At 42.4% G+C, this 11550-nt stretch overlaps 2 protein-coding genes and 1 long non-coding RNA gene across 4 annotated transcripts; 1 reads left to right on the top strand and 2 right to left on the bottom strand.

The window, feature by feature from the left end:
- Window positions 1–714: 714 nt before the first annotated feature.
- On the bottom strand, window positions 715–2372 carry LOC146246552 (uncharacterized). Its single transcript, XR_014732318.1, has 3 exons — window positions 2151–2372; window positions 1116–1578; window positions 715–886 (listed from the first exon to the last, which is right to left on the bottom strand). It is a non-coding gene; the product is annotated as an uncharacterized LOC146246552 (long non-coding RNA).
- A 951-nt stretch (window positions 2373–3323) lies between these two features.
- cebpg (CCAAT enhancer binding protein gamma) lies at window positions 3324–6145 on the bottom strand. 2 transcript variants are annotated; one of them, XM_084682996.1, is made up of 2 exons: window positions 6002–6145; window positions 3324–5101 (listed from the first exon to the last, which is right to left on the bottom strand). In XM_084682996.1, exon 2 carries the CDS (start codon window positions 4982–4984, stop codon window positions 4460–4462), a length of 525 nt encoding a protein of 174 aa, XP_084539122.1. In that variant the 5' UTR covers window positions 4985–5101; window positions 6002–6145; the 3' UTR covers window positions 3324–4459. The 2 variants fall into 2 exon arrangements, with proteins under 2 accessions (XP_084539122.1, XP_084539121.1); XM_084682995.1 differs by having other exon boundaries at window positions 6007–6145.
- Window positions 6146–8443: 2298 nt separating this feature from the next.
- On the top strand, window positions 8444–10802 carry cebpa (CCAAT enhancer binding protein alpha). The gene has a single exon (XM_084683099.1). It carries the CDS (start codon window positions 8799–8801, stop codon window positions 9684–9686), a length of 888 nt encoding a protein of 295 aa, XP_084539225.1. The 5' UTR covers window positions 8444–8798; the 3' UTR covers window positions 9687–10802.
- Window positions 10803–11550: the final 748 nt, after the last annotated feature.

Raw genomic sequence — 11550 nt, 5'->3', positions numbered from 1 at the left:
TTGCCTCTTAATCAGTCCTGAGTGTGGATATTTATCAAGGTGTATAGACAGAAAAAGCCGGCAAAGAGAACAAACTGTCTTCGTTGGCAAAAGAACGGACATAGACCGATGATCGGTAGGGGAGAGGAAAACTCAACAGTGATAAAGCATGGTTTATTTTTAGGCCTGATGTTGCAATATTTAGTGACGTTAATTATAGTAATAATGGTACGTGGGAGGTTGGCTGTTTGTGTGAGTGTACGAATGACTGAATGTAGGTGTGAGTGAGAGAGAAAGAGAGAGTGAGATGTATTTTCTAATTATCTGTGGTTCGTCATCCATTCAACAGAAACATTTAATTATTCTACCTCTTTTCTGACTGCATCTCTACCCGTCTGTGGCGGAGTATGTCTCACTGGTCCTCCCAAGCTTTCTGCCATTTTGTCTTGTTTTTCTGGGAGTTAGTCTTTTGTCTCCTCTAGGTCGGTTTAGGTGCAGTTCTGTGGGCATGTGTGAGTCCCTCTGTGTCTGTAAGTTGTGTGCTTGTAAAAGGGGCAACACAAATGCAATTCGAATTGATGTAGCCCACTCAAAATGACTTCAAGACATGGTTCCGGAATACTCTTTTCACCTTGAAAACGAATGCCCCACATTTTTTCACACACACTGTCAGACATAAACCATCATCATTAATTGTGACCAGTATCAAATGCAAACAACTTTATTGTAGTCACAATACCATTTCCGGTATCAATGTATCTCATTGTCTATTTACATCCATGGATATCCTGTAATTTAAGCCTAGCTGACTGGAAATGACTCCGTTGGCTAGGTGTAGCTACTGCTTGAGTTGTGACGTGATGGCAGTTTCCTCTACCTGTCCGAGACCAGACAAAAAAAAGTCTACCTGCAAAAACAAGGAGCCGCTAAAGAAAGGCGACACTGGTCCAGTGGTTCTACCCATATGGTTAACCTTGAGTGTTTTTGGCAACTGTATTCGTCCACCATATAGACTCAGCCGTTTAGTAAATATTCGGGTTTCACAAAATGTCTCTTCTCTAGTTGGTTGGCACGGCTGGCTGGCTAGCGTTCTAACACGTGTGTTTGTTATAGTATATCAGACTGTTTGTACTTACGCTTGCCACTGTTTGCTCAGAAATCGTGTTCGTTCTGCCTCCTGTCAGCGTCACTCGCGCTGGACTCTCCACAGCTGTCACCAGCAGTGCACGGCGTGACATTAGTCGCTTAGCCATTGGCCTGGAGGAGGCCATGTCATTCATTTTCTTTCTTTCCCACTTTCTCTCTCTCACACTTTCTCTCACACTCTCTCTCTCACTCTCTCTCTCACACACTCACTCAATACTCACTCACAGTGCAGTCAAATAACTACACGGTAGTTTAAATCAAATTATTGATCTGAGGAATAACACGGTACCTAAAATTTTTACATTGAATCAACTAATGTAATTTTATTCTTGCAGGGTGAGACGGGTATATAAGAATCCACTGTGTCCTGGCTCTTTCCGCTGTGCTGGGAAACCTTGGCATGGTGACAGGGCACGTCAATTCTCTAATCAGCAGTTGGTAGGTTATGCACACCTGCGGTTGTTCAAAGTTCACATGGGTGAATCCAATTCACTCCCTCCCCACCCACAACTCTCCCTGACTCTGCTATGGTTTTAAGAGTGCGTTAGCTCTGGGACTAAACTCGATTATAATCCTACACAAACGATTAAACTGTACAGACGTAAATGGTTAACGAGCTAACACGTAGGTTTCTCTTCTGTGCCTGGTTCAACCGACTTTTTGAATCTCCTGCAGAGAAAAGCGGCGCGTACTTTTAAATTAGGCTTTTTTTAAATTCTGGATCACTTATTTCACAACATACATAATATTCAATTAACAAACGTTCACAAAAAATCCTAGTTCTGACACATTTTGCCAGAAGACAGCCTGGCTAACATTTAACATGGTGTTCTGATATGGTGCCGAACTGCACTGATACGCTGTGCCTCTTCATATCCTTCTAGTTGAACTTTGAAAGTCAATACTCGGATAACTTGACCAAGATACACCGTCAAGATTAATATTATTGGCTGGGAGCCAATGATTTGTCCTCCTCGGTAATCAAACCTGCTTTGAGAACACAGGGGTGTGGGGTGAGTGCTGACCTGGACTTGGTACTGTTCTTTAGCAGAGACACAGCGAGAGTTCAGAGCCTGGGTGCCGATCGCCAAGCAGTTTACTTTGGGGCTGAAACGCGCAGTGAACCATTGTCCAGTACCATACCTGCTGGCCCCACCCTAACCCCCTCCTTGATGTTTGCATAGAGCTTGAATAAGCTGTTTTCATTTGCTTAGCCTTGAAAGCAAGCAGACATAAAAATAGATCTTGGCTTGGCGCTCACCTAGTGAGGGAATGAGAGCCTGATTAAAGGCTACAGTGAACAAAGCAAGCTAGCGAGACGCGGCAGGATTGCTTTTGTTTACTGTACTTGGGTTCAGACCGAGGAATCAGACTATAGGTTTCGCAAGTCTGTCTGTCGGGTTTCATGTGACGGCCTCAGATGAACACCTTGTTCCGGGGTCCACTTCAGTTCATGATGTTTGCCATGGTCCAGCGCTCCTTCCTGTTTGGCTTTTGTTTGGTTAGGTTAGATGTAACTTTATTGATAAATTAAAACCGTATGATACATGTACAAGGAATTTAAGTTACTAAACTAATTATTATGACTGGATTGATTGCATTAATAAATATTATACATATTAATAATAAATATTCATCTGCTTTGTCACAGTAAGTATGGGATAATTTGATCAAGATTAATAACAAAATAAACAAGACATCACAAGAAAGACTTTGTTGAAACTTTAAATGCAATTTTTAATTTACAATGCACGTTACCCCAATATACTCTTATAAAAATGCAACCAAGAGAGAAATGCTGCCCAGCAACATTCATACCAAAGCATAATGTCAATCAGTCATGGAAATATTATCAAATGTGTCATATCTAACAAAATGATCGACAGAATCTAGCTAATTTAGTGTTATTTCCATGACACCATACAGAAAAGCTCAGCTACGGAGAATGTTATCAGTATGCTGTTCCCTCATCTCCCCCCCCCAACCCAGCTGTTCCCTCCCCCCCCCCTCCAACCCATCTTTTTTGTAGTGCAAAAAACATCTTTAAACAGTGCTTCCCCATGCAAATATTGTCCTATCATGCTGCTGCTTAATTAAAAGTTGTAAAAAAATTAGGATTACAAAAAACTTGTGAAAAGATGCTTCAGGAGGTCTTTGACTTTGTCAAGCTTTCGCTAAGAAAAGAACAAAAGGCGCCGTTTGGTGTGGCTGTGTTACAGAAGTCTGTCAGCCTGTGTTACAGAAGTCTGTCAGCCTGAGGTACAGAAGTCTTATCAGACACAACAGCAAACGGGAACCCCCCCTGCCAAGTAAGTCCTTTTTCAAAAACGGAAATAGGTTATCATTTTTCAGAGACAATCCAGTCCTAGCAGGCCCCACCCCACAAAGCTGGTTAATTACAAAGTCTACAAACATACACAATCGCTGTCTGGCTTTCTATACATTCTGATACCTGTTGCCGTGCTGTTGAAGTCTCGAAAACTGGAGCAAACTTGTCCTGCTCTGCCTTCGCTAATTAGTGAGAGTTAGATAGGACTGTGAATGGGCCGTTCTCCCCGTGTTGGGACTGGTAACAAAAACATAAAATAATTAAATTTGCTTTAGCAAGTGGCCTGTGACGCCACCAGAAAAGTCTGGATTTAATCCCGTGCAAGTGCGTGGTAGTCTGGGGTGTCTAAGTGGGCCTATCCATGGGCAAACATCTGTCTGGATCGGGGGGCGGGGGGGGGGGCAGGGTGTCTGATATGAGGGACAGTAGGACAGAGGCTCCTAGAGAGATAGATAAATAAATACAGTGACTGACTTGCTCTTTGAATTCTCTCTTAGGCCATTTTGGAAACGTATTACGTCTGTCTTGTCATCCTCTAGAGCTTCAAACATTTTGATTGGATAAAGACAAAAACAAACATTTACATGGAGTACATCTCTCATGGCAAAGGACACATAAAAGGGAAACATTTAAATGAACATCACAATCCTAAATTCCAATTAAATATTTTTCAATCACACATTCTTAGAATTTCAAAAGCTTTCTACACATCTGTACTGCTAACAGAGCAAGCACTCAGGGGCAAATATCACCACAGGTCTCATACAAAATGGATACAAATATTCAAGGCGGACCTTCCCTGACTGGTTACTCTAAAATTCTGTTTACAAATCTGACTGAACAAAAAGCAAAAACTGTGAAAATATCTGACATTATCTCCAGATGAAAAAGCGACAGAAACAAAACAAACAAAAAACGTTTAAGAAGCTAGTGAATCCCCCGCTCCCCAACAGTAGGCTGGGCAAAAAACCAACAAAGAAACAAACAAAACACTTGTCAATTCCCTCACTGCCCGTTGTTGTTGCAGGCGCCATTGTTATTGATGTTGTTGTTGTTGTTGTTGGGCGCGGGGCTGGCCCCGTCGGCGCCCGGCGGCTGCACGTTGTCGGCCAAGTTGTGAGCATGCTCCAGGAACAGGTCCTTTAGCACGCTCAGCTCCTTGCTGAGCAGCTTGATCTTCGCCTCCAGGCGCTCATTCTCATCCTTCAGCTCGTTGACGCGTTGCTGCGTGTCCTGTGCCTTTTGCTTGCTGCGCATGCGGCTCTTCTTCACCGCCAGGTTGTTGCGCTCGCGGCGCTGCCGGTACTCGTCGCTGTCCTTGTCGGCCGACGTCTTCTTCATCTTGCTGGGCGGTGTGGCTTTGCCTCCTCCTCCTCCTCCTCCTCCCGGGGTTATGGTGGTGAGCTGGGGGACCTGCTGGAAGCCTACCGCTGCTGCTGAAGAGGCAGCGGTTGCTACGTTGGCGTGGGCCTGGATCACGCTCACACCGTTCTGGTCTGTGATTGGCTTCTGCTGCGAAGGCCTGCTCATTTGGATCCGCTGCCCACGCTTCTCGCTGTCGGACCTCGATGACCGGCTTTCTGGTTGTGCCCTTGTTTGAAAGGGGATGCGTGGCTGGACCGGTCTTCCTCAACCGATGATTTGAGTCTGAATGAGGAATGGGAGAAAAACATTGTTAGCCTTCATGGTCATTTAAAAGGTCTAATCAAGGGGCAATGGTAGCCCTGAATTTACTTAGATGAGAAATGAATTGCCATAGAGAATCAATAGGGATTGCTTATAGGGAAAAACGACCATTGTGGTAAAGTAGTTATTCAAAAAAGGATTGATGCCATCAATGACCCAATATCATTTCAATAACAGTACGCTGCATAATGAACTTGACTATAGGTCTAATTAGCAATCAAGGATGAAGGATCTACCATGATTTCCCTTGAGGGAAATAACCGCCTCTGATTGGTTGGTAAGACACAATGTTGCTACTCTGTGCATATGTGGCAATCCTGCTCCGTCTGCTAGCTAGAGTGTTGCCTGGTATTGCATCATCGCATACCTCTCCTCCTCCTCTTTGTGCTATGACGGGGAACTCCGAAGTCATGCAGTGCTAAGCAAAATTAGTTTCAAGGGGAAAACTAACAGGCATATTGAGAAAAGACGGGCCGGCTCAGCAAAAAAGAAAGAAATACAATTGTCGTATAAACCCATATTATATCCATACTGTAACAGCGACTTTGAAACCATGGTGTTCGGAACTGTTGCTGAGGCTACATAGTTAGCGCGTTAAGGGAGTCACAAAAACATAATAAGTTAACAGGTTTACAATATCATGGACACGCTACTGGTATAGCCAATTAAACATAAACGTTCTCTGAAGGGCTCACGCGTGGGCTTGTTTGCGTCCCTTCGTTGTTGGGTAACACAACACGGGCTTGTGAATTCCGTTGACTTATTCAAGCAGTCAGCTATCCAGCTAGCCTGCTAGCATAGGCTATTAGTGAACCCTTTTTTCGACAGAATTTATTTTTGGAAAAACAGAGAAATCCACACCTTACCTTGCCACGGGTAGGTAAATTCAATCGCCGATCAATGTCTGAAAAGTTGAAATAATGTTCCCTTTCGTAGAGCTTTGAAGTTCGTTGCTTGGTTCGGTTTTGTTTAGAGCATGAAGAGGTTCTAGGGTGTATTGCGAAATATGTTTGACCATGTAGGGCAATTTGCAATGGTAACCAATGAGCTTGCGTGGTTGGAGGATGTGACGCGACAAACTACTGGAGTGTCAGTTTTGAGAACCAATAGAAAACACAACTCACACAGCTCAAGTGCATGAGCGTTTATGTAATAAATTCACACTGAAATGACTTCATTCCTTAGTTACCTGCGAGTGACCCATATGACCGTTTTGATGTTGATAGAAAATGTAAAAGTCTTACATTGTGTCAACAATAATGCACCAAGTTCACATGCACAATATTTGTTCTTAGTTTAAGGCTATTTCATTTTATATTAGGCTTTTGTTCTATTCTTTTGAAAACGATCGTCCAGTTGAGCAAAGCTTACGTCTTACATGAGAAAGTGCCCAAAGTTGTGTGGGTTAGCCTACATGAACTGCATACAAGTTTGTTCTCAAAGAATAGCAACATAATATTGTAAACGTGGATTTATATATCAACAATAGCCTGTATAGATTCAACAATATCTCTGTAGCCTATTTCTGAATAAAAGATAAGTCTTTAGCAAAGTTTTCCAGAGGGTAGATGGGTTACCTGTACAGGTAAGAGTTCAAGGTTGAATCCAAGTCAAATAACACATGCCTACACTATTTAACTGCATACATATTGTTAAAAATGTCAAGAAATCAAGAAGTTTATGACAACAGAATGATTGTTAAATGTTATGGTTTGCAACTGTCTGTCTGACTGCCCATAGCCAGAAATGAAACAGTGCACAGCTCATCTCACCAAGCGCTGTTTTAGACCTACATTTCTTTGGCCAAGTTCTTAAGATTTTGAGTTCCTTAGATCTCACCATATTTAACAGCATGCTGTTTAGGTTACTCCCAGTGTACTCTTTTAATCTCCTGCGGGTTGTTGATTCTATGTTACGTATTTTGTTTATAAAATAAAGTTTTAACCCCTATAGGCTTCCTTTAATGTCGCAGAATGTAACAGACCTTTGGAAATTATTATGAATAAGCGAGAGGACTTTTTGTCCAGAGGACTTCTCCAAACGGCTGACTCGTGTGTGCAGTAGTCAGCGATGTGATATGAGAAACACACTCCGCCCTCTACTTTACTTGCTGGGGACGGGTTCCTCACCACAACAACAGAGGGAGCTCCCAGCCCGTACACATAGCCTGCGGAAACTGCTTCTGGCTGTGGCATTGGTTATAGTGTTTCACCATAATCCTTGCAAACATGACACTCGTAAACTGCGCTTGGGAGCGTTCTATAGGTTTATAGAGTTCGGTCGGTTTGAAAGTTGCCCATGTATACATTCAGTTTGACGGCCAGTACGGCTGCAAGGCATAGCCAAGGCGTTGTAGCCTAATGCAATACCTAAAACATTTTAATATCTCTTCATTAACGATGATGGCAAATAGCCTTCTTCCAAGTGCAAAACAAGTGTAATTTTTAAGATCTAGCCGAGTTCAAATAATGCTGTCAAATGATCAATATTGATTGAGCTATTCTCACCAAAAGAGGACATTCGTGAAGCAAGTAGATAAGTAATTGTCTTCGAGCCCTATGTCCTAACCTCACGACACACAGTGGCACAGTGCGCAAACCCAACAGTTTCCCGATAACGCGCAACAGGTGTAGCCTCCCCTCCCCGCTGTTCTCCCGCGAGGGGATGTCGCCCGTCAGACGCATAATCTGCTCTGTACGACTGTCACCGTTGCAGCTCAGATAACCAATACGCTATCAGAAATAAATTATTCACGGATGGTCCAAACTCCAATACTTTCTTCTATACAAGATGTTCAAAGAAATAGATCCGGGCCACAATAGTTAATTTGTTCTTTTTCTGTAAACGATGTGTACATTTTGATCATTTTTCTCATGGTGCATGATATGAATGCTATTATTCACATTATGCCAAATCACTCTTTGTAAACTTGAGGTTGTGATAGGCAGCATTAAGTCATTGTGTTTAAAATGTTACGACGCGTGAAAGAATGTGTCATTTTATTCCTTATTTTGAGATACCTTTTGACAGTCTGACGAGTAGAAAAAAGATTTGCAAAATAGGCTAAGAAACATAGTATAAAAACACATTCCTTAGAACATGTAGAAAAAGGTATACAATTTATTTTCATGAGATTTTAAATTAGCTGTTGCAGGAATTATGATAAAAGCGATAAGCGATAAAAAAAAATCATTGCTTCTACGCCACAATGCATGTCTTTTTTTGTAAAGATGTCATGTAGAGTGTTAACTCGGTTAACCTTATACTCTAAAATAAAAGTTTCATACAGTAATATCGGTCCAGATCTCAAATCTACAACTGGCGCAACTGCATAAACACCAAGACCCCAACCGCACGTACCCGCCCTCTTTCTCAGTGTGTATAAATAGCAGCTTGGAGGCTGGTTTGACAGTTGTGAGTTTCTACAGCGTGAAGTTACTTAGAGCTCAGCTTAATTACTCTTGAGACATTCCTGTCCACATCGTAGCAAATCTTACGCTCCTCGTGGCAACTAAAGCTGCCGTTTACTCTACACCTGGACAGAGCACCTGAGAAAGATCTGTCCTTTAATCTACTAGCCAGCGCGGCTTTCTCCGGTATTGCGAGCAAGCTGGATTCCCGGAGCTCTTCGCCATGTCTGGCGGGTTATAGATACTCCATGGAGCAGCCGAATCTCTACGAGGTCGCCCCTCGGCCCCTCATGACCAGCCTTCAGAGTCAGCCGAACGCTTACTGCTACAAAGACCCCGCTGTTGCCGGAGACATCAACGAAATCTGCGACAACGAGAACTCTATTGACATAAGTGCCTACATCGATCCTGCAGCCTTCAACGACGAATTTCTGGCAGATCTCTTCCATAGCAGCTCGAAACAAGAAAAGCTGAAGATGATGAACGGCGACTACGACTATTCTCATGGCCACGGGCACCTGAACGGTGGACCAGGGGCGCAGCAACAAGTGTACATGCCCAACTATATGGAGTCCTCCAAATTAGAGCCCATCTATGACAACGCGTCAACAAGAATCCGACCGGTGGCAATAAAGCAAGAGCCTCGCGAGGACGAGGACATGAACCATTCCATGCCGCCTACCTATCACCACGCTCATCAGCACCACCCGCAGCACCTACCACATCTTCAATACCAGATTGCTCATTGCGCGCAGACAACCATGCATCTGCAACCTGGCCACCCGACGCCTCCACCAACTCCGGTGCCGAGCCCTCACCACCAGCAGAACAGTATGTCCGGCGGGTCTATGAAGATGATGGGTGGCAGCGACAGGGGAAAATCAAAAAAGAACGTCGACAAGAACAGTAGCGAGTACAGATTGAGGAGGGAGCGAAACAATGTTGCGGTGAGGAAGAGTAGGGACAAGGCTAAAATGCGCAACGTGGAGACGCAACAGAAAGTGATTGAGTTGGCTACAGACAACGATAGACTGCGCAAGAGAGTTGAACATCTCACGCGGGAACTGGACACATTACGGGGCATATTTAGACAACTCCCCGATGGCTCTTTCAAATCCATGGGCAACTGCGCTTGAAAACGGACTAGTATGACCCTGTTGGACTTTTAAAAGCCGTGTAAAATGGTGACTGCTGGATTCAAGCGGTATATATGTATCATCTGACAGATTCTGCAACTGTTATTTAAGGAGAGGCCAGGCAGCTGAGGTATACAAGTGCCTTTCGTACAAAACGATAAGCTCATTGACCAGTTTGAACAGTGGATTTGCGGTTGTTTTGTGCCTTTAAAAGATTGTGTGCTAGTCACGCAACAAAACATATCAGTGCAGCTATGGTAGGGCATGATTTTAACTATAATCGTTAGCCTGTTGTTCATATTGTAAAGTTACCATCTCGATATCATTTCCTGCGTCTAATATTTGCGCCTTGAGCTATAGTCTATAAAATGCAAAGTGCACACTGCTTTTCAATATGTTTATTTTTGCAGCGAAAAAAATGTGCGCACTGATGAAAATGTCTTGCCATTCTTCTTATCCAAACTGAGAACCCAAATGTACAGAGCGTTCAACTCAAGTGTGGTACAGGCTTTCACAGGTTGGGGTGATCGATGGACTGATTTATAAGCCAAAGCAACTGGTGTTTGTTATACTATGGAACCTGCTTCATAAGCAGTGTTTTGTGCACTATATGTAGGCTAGTCAAAATACGACCAAATGAAGCACATTGTATTTTGAAAATTGCCAGGTTTGGGTACTGATCTAAAATGCCTCTCAGTGTAGGCCTGTACGCTTTATAAAGTTATAGCTTTGTATTTATGTATAATTGAAGAAAAATGTGAAAAGGGTTCCTATGCAATGTCTGTTCACACCGTTGTGCTTTCTCAGTGAGTTTTCTGTGAAGCGCTGTTAAACTAGTTCTGCAGAGTCAACTTCAGTGGCACTGTCTATTTTTCTCAGAGCACCCTCACGTGTACACCTAAATTCAGTGCCTTCTGACTTCTCTGAAGCAAACTTTATCATTGGCTGAACGTCGTTGAATCGATGACATTAAGATGTATTTTTGCAGCAAGGTAAAGGAAGCACTTTTTTGTTTTTGTTTTTACTGATCCATATTGCCAAACCCTACAACTGTAAAATGACCATATATAAATGCCAAAAATTATTAATGATAATAAAAGAGCATTGTCTTATGTATTTTTGTCTTGGTTTGCTGTGTTTTAAGCAAAGTGCAATTAAAGATGACCTTTATACTTAAGTAGGCGACAAACCATATCTGATTTATAGATTACTATGTTTTGAACTTTGACTATACATGATTGAAAGTAGGATATCAGTCAATAACATGACATAAGAGCACATGATAAGATACTGTAGTTTATCAATTACACTTCAAATTCTTCACTGCCAGAAATCTTTCAAGACCTATTATAATTGGCTCAGACGGTTAAACGCCTCAGTCGGTAGATGGCGCTTGTCTAGCTCAAGAGTCCATGAACAAAGCCCACCTTTTGATATGTATGATAACTGTAGATATGTTTTTGACTCCTCTTCATGAAGCTGTCTTTCTACATACAAACAAACTTACAAGAAAATTGCTCACGAACATTTTAATAGCACAATTAATGTAGGTCAACGTTATGCATCACAACATAAAACGAACCTATTTCAATTCTAGTTTTATGTAACACTCCTGCATAGTTTTGGCAGAACTCCAAAGTCATGACAGGAAATAAAATTACGCTTCAGCTGAACGTCTATATATCACAAATGATTACTCGATAATGCCCAATTATTCCGAAAGACTTTCTATCATCCTTATGTGTTTTGTTCATTCTGCTTTTTGTTATTTTAGCTTTGTTATTTAAGGTTTTACAGTGTGGGAAGACAGGACAGGCTTTTTCATGTATGCTCCCAAATCTATCTAAATAATTTAATGTGCGTG

Source organism: Hypomesus nipponensis, chromosome 19 (assembly GCF_054491055.1).
Source record: "Hypomesus nipponensis isolate SF chromosome 19, ASM5449105v1, whole genome shotgun sequence".
Classification (NCBI taxonomy): Eukaryota; Metazoa; Chordata; class Actinopteri; order Osmeriformes; family Osmeridae; genus Hypomesus; species Hypomesus nipponensis.
This window is presented reverse-complemented; position numbering and strand designations above follow the sequence as displayed.

Excerpts from the sequence above, each read along its gene's own strand:
- cebpg (XM_084682996.1), bottom strand. The coding sequence starts at position 4,984 with ATGAGCAGGCCTTCGCAGCAGAAGCCAATCACAGACCAGAACGGTGTG.
- cebpa (XM_084683099.1), top strand. The coding sequence starts at position 8,799 with ATGGAGCAGCCGAATCTCTACGAGGTCGCCCCTCGGCCCCTCATGACC.